This window comes from Lepisosteus platostomus, chromosome 9, assembly GCF_059453375.1.
Source record: "Lepisosteus platostomus isolate fLepPlt1 chromosome 9, fLepPlt1.hap1, whole genome shotgun sequence".
Taxonomy (NCBI): domain Eukaryota; kingdom Metazoa; phylum Chordata; class Actinopteri; order Semionotiformes; family Lepisosteidae; genus Lepisosteus; species Lepisosteus platostomus.
In genome coordinates, this window is record NC_142619.1 from 16,184,603 (window position 1) to 16,208,325 (window position 23,723).

The window sequence follows — 23,723 nt, forward strand, 5'->3', positions numbered from 1 at the left end:
TCTTAGGTTACAGAGTCACTTTGGTGATAATTATGTTAACCATTAAATATTTGGTATGTAATGACAACTTAAAAGTGCATGTTTTCAGTCAAAAGCATACTGTATGTAGAAGGATGCTAACTGAAAGAAGTGAGCTTAGCACCTGCCCATTGAAAATTCAGGTTATTCACTGCTCAGTCATGTCACTTTATGTCACTACTGCAGTTAAGTATGCACTTTGCTGACCCATCTACATTAATCTTTCTATCTTAGGTACACTGGATTTACACGATGAACAAGATGTAGTGACACAGTGAATGAAAGAATGACAAACTGCAATAATTACACAAATGACATAAAAGCCACCTCTATGATCAAACAATATTCCCTGAAAATTAAAAATGGTAATTATCATTTTATTGAGACTTTCTTACAGCTATTTGTAATGCTAATATGGCAAGCATTGTATTGCAAACTGTAGGCACTTATTCACAATTAAAAATTTGCTTTTATATTTGTATTAAACCATCTGTTTTAAGATGTGCATTGCATTAATGTTTGGGGGTCATATACTGTAGGTAACCGAATTGCTGTTGAATTTTTAGAGCACATACAGCAATTTTCCAACTAACAGCTCCTTTACTATCTGAGCAGATCAGAACCCTAATCAAGCATTCTCTTTATGTCCTCAAATTTGGGTTTCCAACTGTCAATCAACTTAGCTTTATTGCTACAACCCCTTTTCAGAAATATACAGTGTAAAGCCCATCTGCCATGTTTCACACTGCATACTTCACATTAACAAAAGAAGAGAAAGCATCAGTTGTAAGAGGGAGTGAAGCAGTTCTCACAGGGAAAACTGCAAGCCCACATACACATTGCATGTAAATGCTGCAGGGCAGTCCAGGACACAGGTCAACACAAATCTGCCCTGCTTGGGCAGAACTCCCCCAGATGTGCTCCAGCTTGGGGGCAATCACAACAACAGTTAGCTAAGGACATCATCACTCCAGAAAATTGTCAAATAAAAAATTAACTCTATTCAAAATCATGAATATTCATTATATTAAAAATACTCATTGCTAATCTAAAATGAATGGCATTTCGTTGTTAGTTATGTTAAATATTTTATCAAGAGTAAAAACAATAAAATGAGAAATGATAAGTAAAATAAAAAGTACAGTTTCTCTACATGCAGCTGATGGAAAATATGCACTTTTAAATAGTCAAATGAGGCATAACAGTAATAATGATTTACCTAAATCCCCAATTCTTTAATCTAAAAAATTATGAAGACTTTGGGTGGACTACGCATCAAACTATGTTACTCCTATCATTTATGACAAAATGTAGGTTTTATTAATGCAGTTATTCAGTGTCAGTGGCACATCGTGGTCTGGAGCTAGCAACCTCCTGGTTATAAAACATCTGACATTTTTGGATCAGTACACCTTTAGCAGCAGAACAAACAAAACAAACCAAACATTTCCATCCAACCTGTTTCAAATGCTGCTCCCACGCTGATATGTTAGGATTTAGCTAGATGAGTTTCCTGGAGAAATATGCTACTCAAAAGCACAGAACTAGCACTAAAGATCTTCTGTGAAGTTGCTGTGTAAAATAATTATCTGTGCTTGGAGGAGTGGTTGCATATAATCTGCTGAAAGAGATACTCTCTTTCACAATGAAACAAAGCATTCTCAGAGAAATGGAGCCTAATGGTAACTGGGAATCCAAAGCTGTTCACTTGCACAGAGTAAAAGCTGTGGCTATAGAGGCAGCTGAACTAAGCAGAGCAGAGGGTAGGAAACCTAGAAAATATTGTTCACATCCACTTCACACATTTCATGAGAAGGGTTATCTTGACAAACTGTACAGTAGCTGCAGTTCCTATACTCTTTAGCAGCACTAGAAGGTATTACGTCCTGCACATGACTCATTTGGTTAAGTATTAAACACACTTTTTACAAAAACGTTACGACTCAATGCAACACTACAGAATTTCAATGTAGTGTTGAATTAAGTCATAAACATTTGTATAATATCTTCATTTTAGCAGGAAGCTGTGAAGCTCAAGAAGAGCATTGGAATTTGTTTTCATTTCATGCCACAGTACACTGTTGCCTGGTCTCAGTGAGCTCAAGAAAACCACAACAAACTATTTTATTAGCTTCAGGGATGGTTAGCAAACAAATGTTTTAATATAATGTAAATGAAATCGTTCTTAATTAACAGCAATCTGCAACACTTGAAAAAAAAAAAGCTGTTTACTTTTTAATATGTTTAATGCTCAATTATTGTAGCATTTATTTATGTTCAAGTAAATTTTCCCTATGAGCAGACAAAGTATCTGAAAACTAAAAAAGACAGTTACTTGTAGATGTGCTCTACTAGGAGACATCAATCCAACCTTTTACTAACCTCTTTTAAACAATAAATTGTTGAGGGGAGCTGGAGCTTATACTGGAAAGCAAAGGGTGCAAGATGGGGTACCCCCTCGATGAGACCCCAGTCTATCAGCGCACACAGACACAGCCACGCAGACACTCAAATCAGGGACAATTTTTCCAGAAGCCAATTAACCTACCAGTATGTCATTAGACTGTAGGAGTTTTATCACAATATAAATAGCAAGAGCAATACCAGCAGACATGTCAAATGGAATTTAAAAACCTTATAATCTTGCCAAAATGCTCTTACTATTAACCAATCATTAATCATAGATCTTCAACAGCCTAGTGTCCAGTATTCATGGAGTTTTGAACATAAACATGTGAGAGGAGGTCAAAACCTAATCTTCCCACTTTTTTTGCATCAGTCCCTCTTTGCCCCATCTTTGCAGCTACTTCCCCTGACTTATTTATTATTTGAAGATAATATCCAGCAGCCCCATCCTTACAGATGTTAGCATTTAGCCAGCCTAGTTACTCCAATAATGCTCTTCTATGCCTCATTTCTGTCCTACCTGGGGAGTGACCAGGCCAAAATATGTATTTCTCTGTAATGTTTATATTTTTGACTTCCATTCCTGGATTTCTTTATAGTGCAAAATTGCAACCTCTTTGTGTGTCATCCATTCAGGTTTTAGAGCCACACATTATACTTTTAATATAACAGTAAACTATAATTAGGTTAAAGAACACTAAAATACACACACTAAGGTTTGGAATGCAGTGCATTTACAAAATCAGATATGTAAGGGAATGTTTGATTAAATCAAATAACTTTCCTCAGAACTCTTTTAGTCTCATGTGGCATTTCCTTCTCAGGGAAGAACTGTTATCCTTTGTAGAAAATCTATCTGGGATAATAGTTACTGGGATAGTAACTTGGCTTTATGCCAATATGAATGTTCCCTCCAGACTCAATTAATTAGTTCAGAAATATTTTCTCTCCTTAATAGGTTGTTTGATAAGTATATGGCAATGAGTTGTGATGCTGTTAAGCAACTGAACATCTTTGTTGCTTTTGTATATACAGTACATTTAACGGGAGTGTTTTTCATATTCTTAGTCCGTACATCAATCAATGTCCTGTTAGCAAAACAACTGATCTGATCTATTTTAACCCAAGAATATTTTTCAGAACTCTCTTCTTTGCTGCTAAAATATTTTGAAATGCATAATTTCAGGTGTTTTAAGGCAGAGTACTACCTTAAGTGCACCTAGTTAGAATTAAGACTTTTATCTATTTATGATATTTAATTCAAGGAGTTTCAGCTCAGAACAATCTCAAACACCTTTCATATACTATAAGTACAGGAAATTCCAAGTAGTGTTTAGCAATTGTTTCCCCTCTTTAGTTTATTTGCCTTCTGCCTTAGGCTAAATCCCTGCGCCGCTACGTAGAAAGAGAACTCACTCTTTAATAAATTAATCACGAAGCTATGATCCCAGTTGTGGAAACTACCAGCCCTGTCAACATAACACAAAGCAAGATGAGGATAGACGATCCATGCAAATCCCAATTGCCTATGCCATCAAAAGGGCTGCACAGGAAAGGCATGGGGTTTGGTGATATTCTCAGCTGGTAAGATAAACAAGCTATCCAGTTTCCTCTTCACACTGGCCAACACGCATACGCAACGTTCCAGTCTTGTGAAGAACCCAGAGCTGGAGAAACTCCTCTGGCATGGCATGGAACCCAGAAAAAGGCAAAATGTTGTCATAGTAATGATGGCTTATAAATCTTTCATTCAGGTCCACAGAAAAAGGCCAGAAGCCATAAATAGTAACTTCATCGCATAGTCCCAGGGCCAGACTGACCAGGAACAGGCCAGTGGAAAGGCGTTTTGCATGGATCCCTCTGCTCTTCCAGAACTTGCCCACATTTTTCAAAAAGTCAGGGTTTGCAAAAACGACGGTCTGGTTGGCACCAATGTCAGACAGAGCATGATAGGCCCGGAAGGATGGGTCTGTCCCAGGCTTCATGGAGAAGGCTGGCATGTAGATGTAACTGGAGCCATAGACCTTTACACTTTCCACGAACTTCTTCCTGGACCAGAGAAGATTCTGGAATCTGAAAAACGCAACAGAAACATTAAAGCCTTTCCTTGAAAATATTTACAACACATTGAATGAATATCAGTAGTAATTCATTTATTTTATTTATACAGTATTTTTACAAATTTAGTTAGAAACTGTAATTTTAATAAATATGAGGTATAAAAAACTAAAAGATGTGGCAAAAATTAATAATAATCTGCTTACTTAATAAGTTATATTGTGTAATAGTAATATAAACAGGAATATAAAGTCAGGAAAAAACAAGTGCGGTCACAGGGCTTTGTTGCTACTACACAAACTAATGAACAAAACACAATGATTATTATAAATATGTATACAGTGTGAGTAGATCTGGGCTTTTTATGTAACAAAGACCAAACATTTAGTGACACATACTGTACAGATCCTAGCAGCTTCCATATGAGGCATGAATTCAGTAACAGAAAGGCCACATAAATTAAAATCAGTATTAATTTTGCATTACTTCCAAGGTAAATTGGGAAAATACATAATACATAAGAAAAATGCAGATTATTCAGTTTTTTTCCTATTTAAAATTATTTACAATTTTAAATTCTTATTAAAAAAGTCAAAATCGGTCAAGATGATACAAGTGTTTTAGAAAACCAGGCATCTTTATTTCTTAAAGTTCTTATCAATAGGTATATAAATTAATTCAGAGCAATTTATTCCAAAACTAAAACCCACACACAAGGCATTTCACTGAATAAGCTAGTTTTCCACCTGTCCATGCACACTATGTTTAAAGATTGTTGGCCATATACATACATTGTCTCACACTTGGGGGCACAGTTTGACTTGATTTTGCTTGCAAAGGACATGATAAAGCTTAAATGTAATGCCAAATCATGGAATTGGATCACAGAAACATATGAAGGTGTGGTACTTGTTATTCCAATTATTATTCTATAATGCTATAACAGATGTGCACTTCTTCAGCAAAAAACACATGTGAAACAGCCGCTTGATTTCAATTTTGCATAATAAAAATCTTATGTGCGGAAAAGTATCATTAGGTTTCATTATACTACTTAGATATCTTATCCTGGAATCATATTCAAACAAACCACTTCTGTTCAAAATCTGAAGTAATTGTTTACCGCTATATTCTGCACTTCTAGATTGAGTTTAAAGACAAAACATTACATCACCTATTGTTTGTGGGGTATTAGACTTTAATTATTAGGATTAAATAATAATGTAGCTCACCAAAGGTTTGAGAAACAACGTAAAAAACGTTGTTTTTTGTTTTTTTCTTAAAAGTACAAATACTATATACTGTACAAATATTTTCATCATTATTCATTTGCAAATAAGATTACCTTTCATTTATTTATCTATTTGTTTTCTCTCCTTAATAAATGCTCATTTCTCTTTTTTCTCATTTCTAAAAGACAGTTTAGACAGCACATGGTTTGAAAATGCACAAAACTGTTTCTGTAAATAAGAATGAGAAGCGTGGACATTGTATTTACATTGTCTTGTATTTAAGACACACATGTACAGTATGTTTCCTATTAAAGTCAGAAATTCACAGTTCGCAGAACTAAGGATCATAAATGTCAGAATAAAGTTTAGGTTCTGAAATGTTTGAAATATTTCTTAATTGTGGACCATAAGCCAGTTATGAACTATGCGGCATCAACTGAATGAATTGTCTTTGTCTTCTTTTGCCCATTATTATAATTACTTTCTTCCAAGGCAATTCAAGGCTATAATCTCACAGTTTAATGAAGGTAGTATTACATTGTAAGGCAGTAAGGTAAAGTATTGCAATACTTTAGCACTTCCCATTTTGCCTCCTCGTTATCTCCCGAGAGTGACTTGTCTACATGTGTGACAAAACAAGCGGAGCACAAAATGTATGGTTTAAGTTTCCATGTACAAAGATGATATACACATAAAAGCACTCAGTAGAAGGGAGAGGGAACACAGTATTGTGACAATGTGAAGTTAGAGACCAATTATGTGCTATCATTAGATTTTAAAGTTTTTCCTCCACCCTCCTTCCTCCAGAGCACTACAATTAGCAGCCTTAATACTCATTCATATTTGTAAATTCTTGTGATGACTGGCAAATTTATTTCTGATACTTTGTGTACGTTTATACAAACAAAACACAATAAAATACAAGTAAAAAAAATCTCTCTCTCATGTATGAAGAGATTCAATGCTCTAGATTAAGAGTTTAAATGCTCCATTAATAAATTTTTTAACATGGGGCTTTATCTTGTACAATTTACTGTACATGACTAAACTTATACTCTTATTTGATAATCGGAATATATACTTTACTTTATTCCTAGAAGCCTTATACCAGCATGACAGAGGAGGGGCAAGAGGTGGTGAGAATCTTGAGCAATTACAGTATGTACACATAAGACCCCTCCATATTTTTTACACTCCATGTTCAACAGTGCTTTCAAGTGCCTGGCCCCGGGCAAGTATGGCTTGAGCCCAAACAATCCTAGTAGTGCCAATACTACTGTGAGCAGATGATTGGAGAATTTCAGTTAAGACCAGTTAACGGCATAAACTAAAATCATACCAATGATTTCTTAACTATGGGACTGAAACAGCACCCTAAATCAGCACTAACAGGTCTCTCAGACATCCTACCTTCTTGATGACAACAACAATAATAATATGCACCATCTATATTTAAAAAAAGTACAAAGTAACTGATTCTAGGTTACCCTACATTTGTTACCAATATCTTTAATGGCAATTTTTCAAGGTGGAACAGAATACAAATCTCACTCAAAGGGAAGTTCCTAAATTTCTAGGTACAGTGATTATCTTTCATATTTAAACACCTAGGGATAAGAGCAGTGCAGGTTATGAACAATTTTACTTGGAACGTTAGGTAAAAAAAGCATGACACTACTGAAAGGTATTATAAAGCTACTGTAAGTGAGATGAAACAGAAACTACGATACTGCAAGTGAAATTAAGGCATGGCTTTGGCTGTACAAAAGTGTATAGCTAACTTAAAAGTGCTACAGATGCAGCCATTCAAAATGCACAGTACAAACCTGTACCACAGGCATCTACGCGTGTGCCACCGCGCCCTACCACGGTACGTGATTGGCTGGCCAAAATGACCGACATTTAATCTCTGTTCTGTGCACATTTTAATCCGCTTAGTATTGAATATTTATATGGAATTTTACCACTAAAGGGAGCTGAGCATAAAAAGGAGTATAACGCATCTGAAGGTCATAAACGATATTAATTTAGGAACATAAACATATTATGTAAACTGTATATTGCTGGTCTTGGTATTTTAAAGAAAAAAATACACACCAGTATTCCATTTCTCCCTAAACATTTTAAGCATCAACTTACATGTGGTTATTTCGGAAACATTTTTACGTGCTCCTTGCTCCTTCTGACCAGTTTACTGTACGTTTATACAGTATACAGTACTTTGTGAGAAAAGTGATAGTTTTAAGCTTTTCTGCGAATACGCTCGATACCGGGATAAACAGAAGCATAATTTTAGAATTTGATTAATAGGGAATATAATATGGAATCGCGTATCTAAAGAAATTAATATCTACATAAGGTAGTGTTACATGACAAGGTACTGAATACGGAATCTACCAACTAAATGAGAGCTCTTCTATAAGAATAAATATTCAACAATTTTGGAAGGCATTGTAGCTATATTTATTAGGGGTATAACAGGTAATACCCTCTGAAGGCTGGTGAGGGTGAGGGGTTGCAGAGTCAGCCTTGCTCACTTTAAAAAGGCACAAAGGCATCTCCCTCAGTTGCCTGTTAAGCTTTTGATTTAAAAGTGTGGAGTAAAACAGCCTCAATATTTACTATGCACTTATTCTGATTAAGCAAAGAATTTCACAGAATGATCGAGGTTGATGTCTGGAGAAAAAACAATCAAAATTCATGCAGAGCATGATATGCACTTTTGGAAGTAAAAAGCTATACATAATTGAGGATTGTGAGCAACAAATATAGATAATCTGCAACTGTGCAAACAAAACTGGCAAGGATACTAAAAGGAGGACCACCAGACAGATGTTTATTTCTGAGCCCAAAACTAATTAAACCTTACTTGTGCTTCTGACTCAGATGAATATACAACCAGAAACACTGCTTAGTAATAAGTGTAGCTTACATAAAAGAAGCATATTTACTGGATTTTATTTCCAATCCCTGCTTTAACCAATAAGAAAAAAACAAATAAGCAAAGAACTTTAACGAACACTGACTCCATCATCTGAAGAGCAACAAATCTTACCATTATGTCCATCCAAATTCCCAAATATAAAAATAAGTCAATTAGATTCATACAAAACGGACCATGTGCATTGTATTCAACATCTGTACAGTACCATTTATCTATTTGTTCTGTTATAAAAACAATCAAATATATTAATTGAAATGGAAACCGGTAGGTGGAGTTCTAGGGGAGAAGCAGGGGGTGCTCTGCCCCTTCCACTATCATTTAATTATCTCTTTCCTATTTAAACCCTAACCTTGCTAACACACACATCTAGAGTTTTTTACTTCAACTTATTTGAATTCTGAGCGCTAGACCTATAATGGCTCGCAGGCCTAATTCTCCGACATCTCCAGACCGCCTTTCTCTCCTCCAGCACCTTGAAGATTCTCCATGTCGTTCATTTTCCGCAGTTTCACCATCCCGACCTTCTAATTTTCAACCTTATTCTCCTCTCCCCCGTTGCCGGTGCTTCTGCTTCTCCCATCCAGCCTCCTGCTTTTACACCGGTCAAAACACCGCCGCACCACCTTGGGTATGCCGACTCATCTCTTTTACAAGGACGTTTCTTCCAAGGCTCCTCAAATCGCTGTTTGACAGATGTTTTCCTATTCCCCCTCACTGTGGCCGTTTAGCCCCTTTATTCTACTTTTATGCGATTCCGTTTCAGCTCAACCAGTACTCCATCCTTCTCTCACTACAGCAGTACCTGTAGCTCCACTTTCTGCAAATCGTACAGCCCCTCCTCCTTCTCTCAACTCTCCAGTTCTGCCTCCTGCTTCTCCACAGAAGCAGTTTCTCTTTCTGTGCAGATTTCCCAAACTCTCAAAGAAAAAGATAAAGAAAGATTTTCTCCCTAATTTCAAGTTTCCTTCGCCATGTCATCTGGATCTCCTTCAGCACTAGAGAGGATCACCTTCCCTGGCCTTTCCAATGGTACAACCAATGCTTTTTTACTGTTTGCAGTTACCCAAATCCTGCATCCTCATGCCCATCTCAGCTCTTTTCCCCTTCAAGTTCCAAGTTCCACATTCTTTTGCCATCTAGAATCAAATCTCCACCCAGGTTCAATGGACATTTTACTACATGCTTTACCCATCTGCCCACACAGCCTACTCTTCTGCCAAGACTGCATGCTCTATCTTTCCCATGTTTCACTGGCCACCTTTATTTAAATTTTAACCTCACTGTTTTCCAAGTGCAACAATATCTTTCCTCTGCGAAAGTTCTGCCTCACGTTTCATATTCATATATCACGTTTCTTTAATGTCCTCACTGCTTTCTATTCCAGCACTCCATCTTGCACTTCATGGAATCCAGAGACAGCACCTGTAAGAGTTCAGTACCCAGATACATGTTTTCTCCTCAGCTGTGAGTTTCAATCTCCAACGCTGGTCTCAAACCTCAGTTTACTCTTCTCGTTTCTTCAGAATTGGAGCTGCCATCTCCACTGCCAGAGCTATCCTGCATATTCACCTTATTTCAACAACAGGCCAGTCGTCCTCCCCTGCAGTCCACCTTTACATTAACACCACTCTCTATGGGATTTCAGCTACTCATTATCTATTGCTAGTATGCCCGGAGTGGGGGCATCTGTTCCACCAGGGCCACCAGAGGTCTTCCCCTGAATTGGCATGTTGGGGTTTTTTGCTCTCCACTGTGCGGTCAGGCTCACACATAGCCTCTTCACCTGCCTCTCCTGTTCTATTCTCATGTTTGTTTCAATTATGCATTGTCACACACTTTGTTTATCCTCACAGGTGTTGGGAGGGAAAGTGTTGGTCCGGGGTCGATATTTGGGGGGCAAGTGAAGCTCACTTCCCCGACCTCAGGATGGCAGTGCCACCTTGAGCCTTTCTCAAGCACGATCCACGAGTTATTCTTGGGAACTCTAACTTACTAATTCTCGTTCCATCGGTCCTCTGAGGGTTTATCCCAGTCGTGTGGCAGCGCCTGTCATGCGACTCTCAGCGGGTCAAGGGGCTATCTCCTCCTTTCTATCCCCTGAGGGGCTAGCTCCCAGTCATGAGGCAGGGCCTCTCAAGCGACTCTCCGCGAGTCAGGGGTGTTCATGTTTTCAAGGCCCGGAGGCAGCCAACCTAGTCGGCCACCTGGGTTCCCCGTATGGTCCGGGTGCTCTTTCTCTGCTAACCCCTGCTTCTCCCCTTTAACTGATTTCCAACAAATGCAATGCCTTCAATTTTCAAGTTAGAGAATTTTAGGAATATCAAGAAATACTACCATCCATCCATTTCCTAACCACTTCTTCCACTTCAGGGTCACGAGGAAGCTGGAGGCAAGCAATGGAATGCCAATCCATCGCAGAGCAGAGGCACGAACAGACTCATGCATACACTCACACCAGGGTCAGTTTTTCCAAAAGCCTGTTAATCTACCAGGTATGTTTTTGGACTGTGGAGAAACTGAAGGAATTCGAGTGCAAACACAGGGAAAACATACATACTCAACATAGATAGCACTCCAGGTCTGGAATTGAATCCAGTGCCCAAGCATTGTGAGGCAGCAAGACTAACCACTTTGCCACCATGGTACCCTTGTAATAAAATATCACAACCATTTATTTCCATTTCTCACAAAATGTTATAAAACATGATTTCACAAAAACAAGCAAAAATATCCATATGTTATAAGTTAAAACGTCAATGGTGACTGAATCCCATTTTAAAAATAATATAAACATTTTTTCAAAAAATAATTAACAACAGAAAAAAAGCTCTAGATATATTATATACTTCTACACTCTTAATTATTTAATGCAGCAGCCAACAAGAAAATCAACGACTATTAATTTTCATTCCCACAAACATGCTTAATGTGAATAAGAAATTAGAATACAGAGTCTCTAATGGATCTGGGCAATGAGTAAGTGAATATCAGTTTAATTTCCTAAATAATTTCCTCAATATTGCACACCAGATTATTACTTTTGTGTTTTATTATGCTAGCCCAGGGCTGTGCCACCAAGATCATAGACAACCATAAAATCTTCTGGTTTTCAAGTAATCATAGATTTTAACGATGTTGTAAAATGCAACTACAGTATTTAAATAGTAGGAGTAAACATACATTCCAGATGTCTGCTGACCAGTTAAGGCTTCCTTTACAACCTGTATAACCATGACTGCACACTATTGCACTAACCCTTTCAATGTAAATCTCCTGAAGAGAATATACTGTATATATAAAGTATAGAACTACTTTTTTCTTGATTTATAGTTTTGCTGCAAACATACTAATATAATGAAGTACTGGCCTTTTAATCTAAAAAGATTCCATTAATAAAGAATAGCATCTGAAAGCATTTTCAGAAAACACAAGAGTGCTGCACATACAGTGCCTTGCGAAAGTATTCGGCCCCCTTGAACTTTTCAACCTTTTGCCACATTTCAGGCTTCAAACATAAAGATATACATTTTTTATTTTATTTGAAGAATCACCAACAAGTGGGACACAATTGTGAAGTGGAACAAAATCTATTGGATTTTTGAAACTTTTTTAACTAATAAAAAAATGAAAAGTGGGGCGTGCAAAATTATTCGGCCCCTTTACTTTCAGTGCAGCAAACTCACTCCAGAAGTTCAGCGAGGATCTCTGAATGATCCAATGTTGTCCTAAATGACTGATGGTGATAAATAGAATCCACCTGTGTGTAATCAAGTCTCTGTATAAATGCACCTGCTCTGTGATAGTCTCAAGGTTCTGTTGAAAGCGCAGAGAGCATCATGAAGACCAAGGAACACACCAGGCAGGTCCGTAATACTGTTGTGGAGAAGTTTAAAGCCGGATTTGGATACAAAAAGATTTCCCAAGCTTCAAACATCCCAAGGAGCACTGTGCAAGCGATCATCTTGAAATGGAAGGAGTATCAGACCACTGCAAATCTACCAAGACCTGGCCGTCCCTCTAAACTTTCAGCTCAGACAAGGAGAAGACTGATCAGAGATGCAGCCAAGAGGCCCATGATCACTCTGGATGAACTGCAGAGAACTACAGCTGAGGTGGGAGAGTCTGTCCATAGGACAACAATCAGTCTTACACTGCACAAATCTGGCCTTTATGGAAGAGTGGCAAGAAGAAAGCCATTTCTCAAAGATATCCATAAAAAGTCTCGTCTAAAGTTTGCCACAAGCCACCTGAGAGACACCCCAAACATGTGGAAGAAGGTGCTCTGGTCAGATGAAACCAAAATCGAACTTTTTGGCCACAATGCAAAACGATATGTTTGGCGTAAAAGCAACACAGCTCATCACCCTCAACACACTATCCCCACTGTCAAACATGGTGGTGGCAGCATCATGGTTTGGGCCTGCTTTTCTTCAGCAGGGACAGGGAAGATGGTTAAAATTGAGGGGAAGATGGATGCAGCCAAATACAGGACCATTCTGGATGAAAACCTGTTGGAGTCTGCAAAAGACCTGAAACTGGGACGGAGATTTATCTTCCAACAAGACAATGATCCCAAACATACAGCAAAATCTACAAAGGAATGGTTCACAAATAAACGTATCCAGGTGTTTGAATGGCCAAGTCAAAGTCCAGACCTGAATCCAATCGAGAATCTGTGGAAAGAGCTGAAAACTGCTGTTCACAAACGCTCTCCATCCAACCTCACTGAGCTCGAGCTGTTTTGCAAGGAAGAATGGGCAAGAATTTCAGTCTCTCGATGTGCAAAACTGATAGAGACATACCCCAAGCGACTTGCAGCTGTAATCGCAGCAAAAGGTGGCTCTACAAAGTATTAACGCAAGGGGGCCGAATAATTTTGCACGCCCCACTTTTCATTTTTTTATTAGTTAAAAAAGTTTCAAAAATCCAATAGATTTCGTTCCACTTCACAATTGTGTCCCACTTGTTGGTGATTCTTCACATAAAATAAAAAATTTATATCTTTATGTTTGAAGCCTGAAATGTGGCAAAAGGTTGAAAAGTTCAAGGGGGCCGAATACTTTCGCAAGGCACTGTATATGCATAATGCACATTATAGGATTAAAAAGTAAGAAGAAAAGAACAACAAAACTGACCCAATAAAAAAAAAGAATAAACCTAAGTTATACATTAACAGCTATAATATAATAATGACTAATTGCCAGCATTTGTATAGCACTTTTAATTTCAAACAATCAGAAAAGTGCTTCATGTGTAGGAGGGAACCTAGTCTTCTACTGAATACAGCACATACCTGGGTGATGCCTCACTGCACATCAGAGAGGGAGAAGTGAAATATTACTTCAACAATTAAATTAAGGGGGAACTTTAAGCAGGACACTGGAACTAATTCCATTCCCCTTTTGTGATCAGTACCATGGGATCTTTAATGACTAAGTACACAGGACCTCAGTGTAACATCTAAAGAACAGCACCTTCTACAGCACACCTCTCTGTCACTGTAATATGGCATTGTTTTAGGGTAAACCACTATTTACAGTACAGCAGCAACCTAGTTTAGCTTTATCTTAGATCTGATATGCTTTGGGTACAATGTGGTAGGGTTGCTGTCAACAGTTGTATATGGTGGGTATTTAGGAGATTTTTTAAAATGCTAACAGTTACTGAGTCGCTAAAGGATTCTGGCAATGAGTTTCACTCTCCACTCTGTGGAGCCTGGTCTACATCACAGTAAGAAGGCCTAAATCTGCAGGTTTTAGATATAGTCTTGGACAATACTCATACAATCCATCCATCCATTTTCAAACTGCTTTATTCAATACAAGGGCACGGGGAGCTGGAACCTTTCAGGTTGCAAGGCAGGATACACCCTGGAGTGTCACGATCACTACTCCCCCTCTTAAGGGCGCTCCAGCCCTTCCTTGTTCTGCCCTATTACCTGCACCTGTTTTAGTTCTCGCCCCACCTTAAAAGCCAGACGCAGGTGTCACCCTGACGCTTCTCATTGAATCCTGCCTCGTGAGAGCCCGGGGTCCTGCCACGTCTGGCTCCGTTATGGTTTTAGTTTCTTGTTCCTGATTCCCTGCCCCGCCGGTCCCGACCCGGTTCTGGTTTTAATTACTTTGGATGGATCCCCTGGTCTTGGACTCTGTCTCCTGGTTTGGATTTCCCTTATGGATCTATGCTTGGATAGTTCCCCCGGACTCACTTCCCCTGGACACCTGCACTTCTTGGACACGCCCCCTGTCTCCATCCCTACTCCTGCATGTTTTTATTCCTACTGTGTCTTCACCAACCGGATCGCGTTGTCTGCACAGGGCCCGGAAAGAACTGTTCCTGACATGGAGAGGACTCCAGTCCGCTGCAGGGCACATATACTCACAAATACACACACATACTGTACTTACACCAAGGCTAAATTGACAGAAACCAATTCACCTACCAGCATGCCTTTCGATTGTGGGAAGAAACTGGAGCACCTGGAAGAAACCCACTCAAACACAGGGAGACCATACAAACTCCATGCAGATAACACCCAGGGAACTGAACCCAGGGCCTGTACACTGCAAGGCAGCAATGGTGACCACTGCACTACTGTGCCACCCTATGCAACAAATCCTTAAAATAATCCAGTTAGACCGTTCAGTAACTTATACCTGAGCAGAAGAACCTGATTGTCTACTTCAAATATCACAGGAACCCGCTGAAGCAAGTTACTGAAGACAGGAGTTTAATGTTGATGCGACTCACATTTAGTTATCACACAAGCCATATAATTATGAACATACTGAAGCCTGATTAGTACTTCAGCAGCCATCTGTGTACATTTGAAACCACAAACTTCCAACTCCAAATCCAGACTCCAAAGAAAGTATTAAAAAGTACTCCACACTGCTTCCTCTATGTAATTATATAGTACTTTTAATTGACAGCTGCCCGGAAGATGCAATCTCAGGAATTTAATAACTAGTTTCTCATAATGGTATCTGAAAAGTGAAAATCTTTCACTGCGATGAATCACATTTACCACAACACTCCCACTCTGTATTCTGCTCCAGGAATGTACAGTCTACACTTGGCCTATTCATTTCAGGGATTATGTCTATAAATATTTTTTTTCATAAATGTAAGTCTAATTTTTCTAAATGTAAGTCTAAGTCTTCCCTCTAGGAAGGGAAGCAGATACCAAAAAATGTTGTGTCTATAGTTATGAAATAGAAACTAAAACTAAACTAAACACAAAAAAAGAGTACCCAAACTGGACAAAATGTATCTTAAAGGGAAAAAAATGATTTTGCTGCTGAGTATAGCCAAAAAATGCTTGTGTTGAGGGTCAAGCCAGGTCACACTTTGGAAATCATCCCAATTGGATCTAAACGTCTCCAAATATCTCCACAATTCCTAACAGCTGCTAAGATGAAAACGGAGAAAGGGTAAGACCTTTCAGAGCAGCTGCTGTAGTTAGTTCTGTATTAATACAAATCAGTATAGACATTTAGTTCCATTTAAGGAAAAGCGATTTCTGCTGGAATTGAGCCACAGAATGTCACTGACATTTTCATTTTTCTGATAAGGGATGTATTATACATCCCTCGCCAGGATGTAAGGGACGTTAGTTCTTGAATCATCCCTATTAAAATTATAGTCAATTTAAATAATGCAAAAAAACCTTTCTGTGTTGTATCATTATAAAACCTTATGTTTTACAAGGATCAGGCATAATTATATTTCCAAATAGTTCCATGATTAAAAATTAACTTTTTATAAACTTGTCACGATTATAGTCCCTCCTCCTTAAGGGTGCTCCGGCCCTTTCACTTCAGACTTCATTATGTGCACCTGTCCCCTGGGTTCATCTGGGCTCTGCATCTGATCTCCGTATCGTGCGAATCCGGGACCTGGAACCGCCTGGTCCCGTTAAGGTTTTAATCTCTGTTCCCGTTCCCCTTGTTGGATGGATCACCTGACCATGGATTTATTCTTGTGTTTTTGGATTACCCTCTAGATTACTTTTGGATTGTTTGCCCCGGACTCACTCCCCTGGACACCTGCGCACTTTGGACACTTTCATCCCCATATTCCTGCATGATCTTTTTCCTAGTGTTTCCTCACTTTTCCCTGGATCATGTTGTCCGCATAGGGTCAGAAAGAACTGTTCGTTACAAACTATTTCTCATCATTTAGAACTTTGGTGTACTTAAAGTGTATCGAAAAATATTTAGTTCTAAAAAGACTAAAAAGTCTTTATCGGTAAATGAGTCAGCTGTCCAAAACCAAAGAGAAACTGTGCTAGAGTACCTGTTCTGGAAGCTGTAATAAATAGACTATTGTTTGTTGACAACCATTTCAATCCATTTGAATCTATTCTTAGTGGACTAATTCAATTAATATCTTAGCAATCTTCTTGCATTTATTTTCAAACTATTTCTGTACTTTTAAAGCAAAAAAGGAAAGAAGTAAACTGATTATATGAATTAAAAGTATTAAAGTGGCGATTGCACAAGTTTTCAAACCCATTGCTGTTGCAAACCTAAATTAATTTAATTGCACAAAATACAGGGTCGCAGAGGAGCCAAAGCCTATCTTGGCAAGCAAGGAGGGATACACCCTGGACGGAATGCCACTCCATCATAGGGCACACATAGAAACACACACATTCATATCAGGGCTAGTTTTCCTAAAAGCCAAATAACCTACCAGTAAGAGACACCAGTAAGTCAGCTGAGTGGCCACTGTGTTCAATAATGGTGGTTAACATGATGTCATAATAAATACATCTGTCTCCGTAGGGTCCTTTGGTCAGTAAATTTTGAACAAGAATTTAGCTATGAAGACAAAGTTCTAGTTCTAGCTAAAGTCGAAGACAGTTGCACAGATTAACACAACAATATAAAACGCTTCAAAGACACTGAATATCTCTTTGATCACAGGGAAGTTGATCATTAAGAAGCGGAAGGTGTATCATACTACCCAGACACTGCATCAGGCCGTTCCTTCAAACTGAGCAGCCTGGCAAGGAGAGATGCCACTGTGAGGCCAGTTTGATGTTTGATGGGCAACAATTGCACCAAGGTTGCATGCAACGTTGGTAGAGACTTACCCAAAAAGACATTTAGCTGTATCTACTGTCAAAAATGCTTACGCTAAATTATCTGTTCACAGGTCTGAATACTCATGCAATGGACATATTTAAATTTTAAATGACATTTACAGTAACTCATCTTAGCCTTAGACGTTTTCTGTTTTCACATTCAGGTTTTGAAAAAAAAGATTTATTTAGTTTAAGTATTTATTTAAAATAAGTTAAAATAAATATATCCATAATTTTGTAAATTCACCAAACGGGATACCATAGGAAGGGGCTGAACTTTTGGAAGTACCCAACTTTATTCCCCAGTTTATTCCAGAGAAAGTATCCCCTCAACATTACATTGCATAGCAGAAACAATGATTAATTTTATTGCTTTATTAAAATGCTGTTGCTCCATACATGTTGTTGGGATTGTTACTTTCCTTAATCCAAGTCCCTCATTCCACTGTTAACAAACAGTGTTACAAACTGTTACATCCAACCTGTAAAAAAAATTAACGGATTGTACTTTGTGTGAAAAGCAGTTCAAATAGAAAAGTTTATTTTCCAGATATCAGCAGAATGGGCATCATGGGGTTTAACTGCCTGCAGCACCTACAGGATGTAAAATAAGTAGCACTTAGGTTGGCCATTGACTGGCTCAAGAAGCAAATATGTCATGAGGGTCATTTTTGACTGTGCTCAGAGTTTAGTGCCCATATACTGTACTTAGAAAATAACCAGGTTACCATCTTTATTTGCTTCAGAGAAATTTTATCTGTCTTTGAATCAATCATTTTAATTTATTGGTTGCTGTTTATAGTATTATATAATCATCACTAATGAAAAATAAAATAAACCACAAAGCACAGAGTGCTCAGTAGCCCCTTTAAACTTAGTACTTATTGGTTTCCAATTAGTACTAATTGTTTAACTCAAGTCAGATTTCCAAGGTGTAAATGAAAAGAGAGCTTTCAGACAGGAAGGTCCCTGTAGTGATACTGAACAATGCTAAAGCCTAGAAGGGAATATTAAAAGGTTTCAGTAACTACACAAGCTGAGTTATTTTAAGATGGGTCCATTTAACACTAGTGCATCTAGAAAACAAAAAAAACAAGGCTACTATTAAGTGAGCATATGAACAAGACATAAAACAAACCCAAAAAGAGAGAAGAAGCAAGAGACAAGAGGCTATCCCAGTAAGTAAGGGAAAAGGCAGGAATCACCCTGGACAGGACACCAACCCATTACAGGGCACATACAGACAGACCATTCATACCAGGGCCAGTTTCCCAATAATTACTGTGAGGGAGGAATACATAGCATTTTGCTAACATGCCACCGTCCAAGAAATCTCTGATCCCACCCTACTCTCAGCAACACTCCGCCAATTGTTCGTCGGCACTTGGGGGAATTCATGACACAGCTCATACTCAACCCTACAAGCAGTGTTCAACCTGCACTTGGTCAAGCACCGTTACTTAAAAATCAACTTGGGAGACCTCGTTATTCAGTATTTTCAGAGCTGAAACTACATGTTAAAATATTCCCAAAACAGAAAACTGAAATGAAGTACCCTGTGGTTAACAAGTCAGCTCAAGCAACAGCAGTTCCTCAGCACCAGGAAGGCATGGGGAAGCACGACCCTGTGCAACCAAGTCTCCTAACACCCAAGACCAGGTTGCAGACCTGGTCATGCTTTCATGCCACAGTTCCCAGTTATGCCTTCTTCTCCACAGCTCCCAAGAGTCCTTTACAAAGGCTTTTCCAGAACTCAAAATTTGCACCTAATTTTAAGACTTTACTGTATTCTTTCATGAACCAGCACTTTAGAAAAATCTAATTTTACATTATTGTGCTGTCTTTTTATGGTTTTCTGCTGTGTATTTTACTTGTGCTATTTCAATGACGTTGTAACATTTATGGATATTTCAGGAAATGTTTTACTTACAGTAATGTCCCCTAAATAGTGCCTGTTCTCACCTGAGCACAAAGTCCAGAACTTCACTGCATGCACAATTTTAGCACCATGCACACTACCTTACACACGTTCCACAGAGATCCCCAGGGATACACCTGTCAGCATGATAGGCTACACTACAAAATCAATGTTAAAAATATATTTCAGAGTCATTCCTCTGAACGACTAAGTAAAATGAAATTTAACCCAGAGTCTGAGTGAATGAACAATGGTTTTGAAAAGCACATGTATAATATTGCCTAAAGTACATCTGCTGAATAATTTCAAGCCCATATAAAAGCACAAAAGCAATGGAGGTAAACTTAAATGAGTAATTCATATACATACAACAAATTCAGCAACAACTTAGCATTTTATTACATTGCCAGTGTAATGTGTGACTGTTGTTCTTTAATCATAATATAATTACTTCTCTAATGGGGAAAAAACTGTGGGGAAATTTCTGTCCACTTTTGTAACTTAAAAAACAATTTAAGGCTAAATAAGTACATGTGCAGTAGCTCCACAGCATACCAACTTACATCTGCACTGTACATAACAGCTATTCATCCATTATCCATTTAGGCTGCTTATCATGGTGAGGTTCTCACCAGATCCATTAAGCACAAAGACTGAAAGCACCCCTCTCCCCATTAGTGAAATGAATCACTAAATCTGCAGTGATGTAGAATGGAGGCAAGGTGATTATGTCTTACAGTTTCATAGCCCTATGTCCAATTACAGCCTTCCTGTTTTGGGATTTGCACGTTCTAGCCATGTTTTAATATTTTTTGTCATGCAGTCCATTTTCCACCTGCTTCCCAAAAGCAATCTAGCTGTTTTTTGGCTGTGTTAAAATTCATTAATCTAATCAATACCTCAAATAAATGTTAAAGCACTATAACATTAAGAAGATACTCACAAGCATGTCTAAATTACTATTATATCTTTACAACTGAGGATGCATATCACAAAACCTATGTGTACCTGACAGGCCCCACCCCACTAGGTGAACTTGTTGTGGTTGTGTTTGTACGTTACATGATCTTCACAGTCTTACTACACAGTTTCTTTACTTTTGCACTATTTTTATTTCTTTTTTCCAATCAACAACACAGAATCTACAGTTTTATGTCCTGGCAGTGAAGACACACCAAATTTCACTTATTGCCAGAGAGCCCAGCTCCTTCTGGTTTCACTTCCTGCTGTCTTGTCTTCACACCATGGTACAACAGGAGCCAGGAGATAAACAATCAGCACTCCTGACCCTCTTCCCTCAGGAGTAATATACCTGAGTGTCCTCAGCTCAGGTTTACCAACTAAATACTCACAACACCCATATTAACACACTGTCCAGTAGTAGACATACAGTAATTATCCCTCTCTTTTCTACATCAGGCCTAGGGGATTACATCTGAGTCTCCTGCTCTCCAGTCTCACAACTACACATGCACTACAAACACTTTCTTTCAGACACATTTTACGTGCTATTTTAAAATTAATTTTCTCATTCTTGGGTATGACCATACAGGAGAGAAAGCCCACTGTACTGAAAACCATTTTCTGTCTGCACCCCTTCAAGTTTCTACAGGAACTCACACATTGTTCCTCTTCTACGTTGTATCAACAACAACAACGTTGTTCCGACATCTACACCTGTTGTCTCCTGGCATACCATTCACTCTTTCACACACACGCACCATCATCCAGCTTATGGATTTGTCTAGCTGTGCTCTCCCTCAGATCCCAGACCATATTCCAGATGTATTTCACACACCCTCGTGGCCACACGTGCACACAAATTGTCTTTCCTAGTGACTTCATTCACACAGCCCACGCAATCTCAAACAACTCTGCTGCCTTTCCTGGCCGTATCTCCAACAACATATGCCAGCCTTGCTGGCATCACTGGCTGCATTCCTTGCACTTCTGTGGCATCTGGCCAGCAAAACCTACCCAGCCCCCACCGCTTCTCACACAAACTGTGGATTTGGGGGAGTTGTCCATCAAAACACATTGATTGGTCAAGGGGAATAATATTTCTTCTCTCTCCCTCTCAGAGGGCCAGAGCAGCCTCTCGAGAGAAGTTAGACGGGCATAAGACAACCCACAGCTTAAGCTCATCAAGACATCAATCTTTACAGCTGCAGCTTCCTAAAGACACTGGCTGATGGTCCCTCACACTATGCGTTATTTAAGTGTAAAGAAAATTGTGAAATACAGAATATACACATTCCCTGTACAAACAGTTTACACTATATAGCCTAGCAACACTAACACTAAAAAATGCTCTAGTTGACAGTGATCATGTAAACTGTTATGTTCACCACTGCCATATAATTTATGATAGACGAAAGCTTTAGTTCGATGCCAGCTCTCAACCTGAAAAATGTAACTCAACCTTGCTCCCCCAGGCATAGCTTTGAATCTGTAGTGAAAACACACACAGCACTAATGAGCCTGAGCAAGCCCTTCACACAGCATGCAGTAAATACACTTATATGATACGGAACCTAAGTGAAAAAAGTCTTATTTATTTTTTAAATACTTTGGTATTTTTGTGTTAACAATAACTGTATACAATTATTTTCATTATTATTTTGATAATACTGAAACCACAAAAAAAGAAACAATACACTGTTACCTTTTTTCAATAATGCTGGGGTTAGCAGTCACTAAATGCGTTTTGGTCCCCACATCCTCCCTGTAATCCTCTGAGAGTGGTGGCAGATTGCACCTACAAAAAAACAAACACAAAACAAAAAAATGAAATACTTAAGTACTCTTAAGTACCCAATTCCCATGCTTCAGTATTTATAGTCAAAATAATATTTTATAAATTCATAAGCCTCTAACATTAGAGTTTTTTGCCATCTTTCCCTAAAATGTATTGCCTTAAAAGTTCAATACATACTAATCCAGAAGGAAACTGTAGAAAAAATAATGTAATTTTATTTGTGTGCATTTGAAAAAAAATTAAAGGCTCTGCAAAAGAGTACAACTTACATACCAAGAGCAAAAAGAAAGAAAAATGAATCACAAAAACTTAACAATAAATCCAATAATAAAGCTAAATTATACATTATAAACTTTGATAAAAATATAAATCTTTAAGCAAGGTTACAATTGTTGACAAGTTGTAGTCTCTTCGGTTTGAACAGACAGCATACATCACACAAGAATACAGTCATCCCTGGTTTTTAGCAGGTTCGTACCTCTTGGTTTCGTTTATTTGCGGGCCACCCCCCCAAAAAAGAATTCGGGGAAGGCTACAGCGTATTAGTCCACATTTTGTGCCTTTTCGTGTCTGTTAGCTCTCTTCAATACGTTTTTGTGTTATTTTTATTAAATATGGGATATAAATGGACTTCTAGTTCTTGTGCTAGTAATCCTGGACCTAAAAGACGCAAGAAAGTGATGACTTTGGCAAAGAAAGTTGCATTTATAGACACGCTAATAGAAGGAAAATCGTTTATACAGTGGTGTGAAAAAGTGTTTGCCCCCTTCCTGATTTCTTATTTTTTGGCATGTTTGTCACACTGAAATGTTTCAGATCATCAAACAAATTGAAATATTAGACAAAGATAACACAAGTAAACACCAAATGCAGTTTTTAAATTAAGGTTTTTATTATGAAGGGAAAAAAAATCCAAACCTACATGGCCCTGTGTGAAAAAGTGATTGCCCCCTAACCCTAATAACTGGTTGGCCACCCTTAGCAGCGACAACTGCAATCAAGCGTTTGCGATAACTGGCCATGAGTCTTTTACAGCGCTGTGCAGGAATTTTGGCCCACTCATCTTTGCAGAATTGTTGTAATTCAGCCACATTGGAGGGTTCCTTAACCGCTTTTTTAAGGTCATGCCACAACATCTCAATCGGATTCAGGTCAGGACTTTGACTAGGCCACTAGGATCATTGTCCTGCTGCAGAACCCAAGTGCGCTTCAGCTTGAGGTCACGAACAGATGGCCGGACATTCTCCTTCAGGATTTTTTGGTAGACAGCAGAATTCATGGTTCCATTTACCACACCA

General features: G+C 38.4%; 1 protein-coding gene across 1 annotated transcript in view; it reads right to left on the bottom strand.

The window, feature by feature from the left end:
* Window positions 1–3,308: 3,308 nt before the first annotated feature.
* st8sia1 (ST8 alpha-N-acetyl-neuraminide alpha-2,8-sialyltransferase 1) overlaps window positions 3,309–23,723 on the bottom strand; it is a 59,205-nt gene continuing 38,790 nt past the window's right edge. The window contains exons 4-5 of the mRNA XM_088646959.1: window positions 22,333–22,425; window positions 3,309–4,497 (exon numbers count right to left, since the gene is read on the bottom strand). Coding sequence (XP_088503085.1) covers window positions 4,023–4,497; window positions 22,333–22,425 — 568 coding nt within the window. The 3' untranslated portion in view covers window positions 3,309–4,022. The remainder of the gene's footprint in view (window positions 4,498–22,332; window positions 22,426–23,723) is intronic.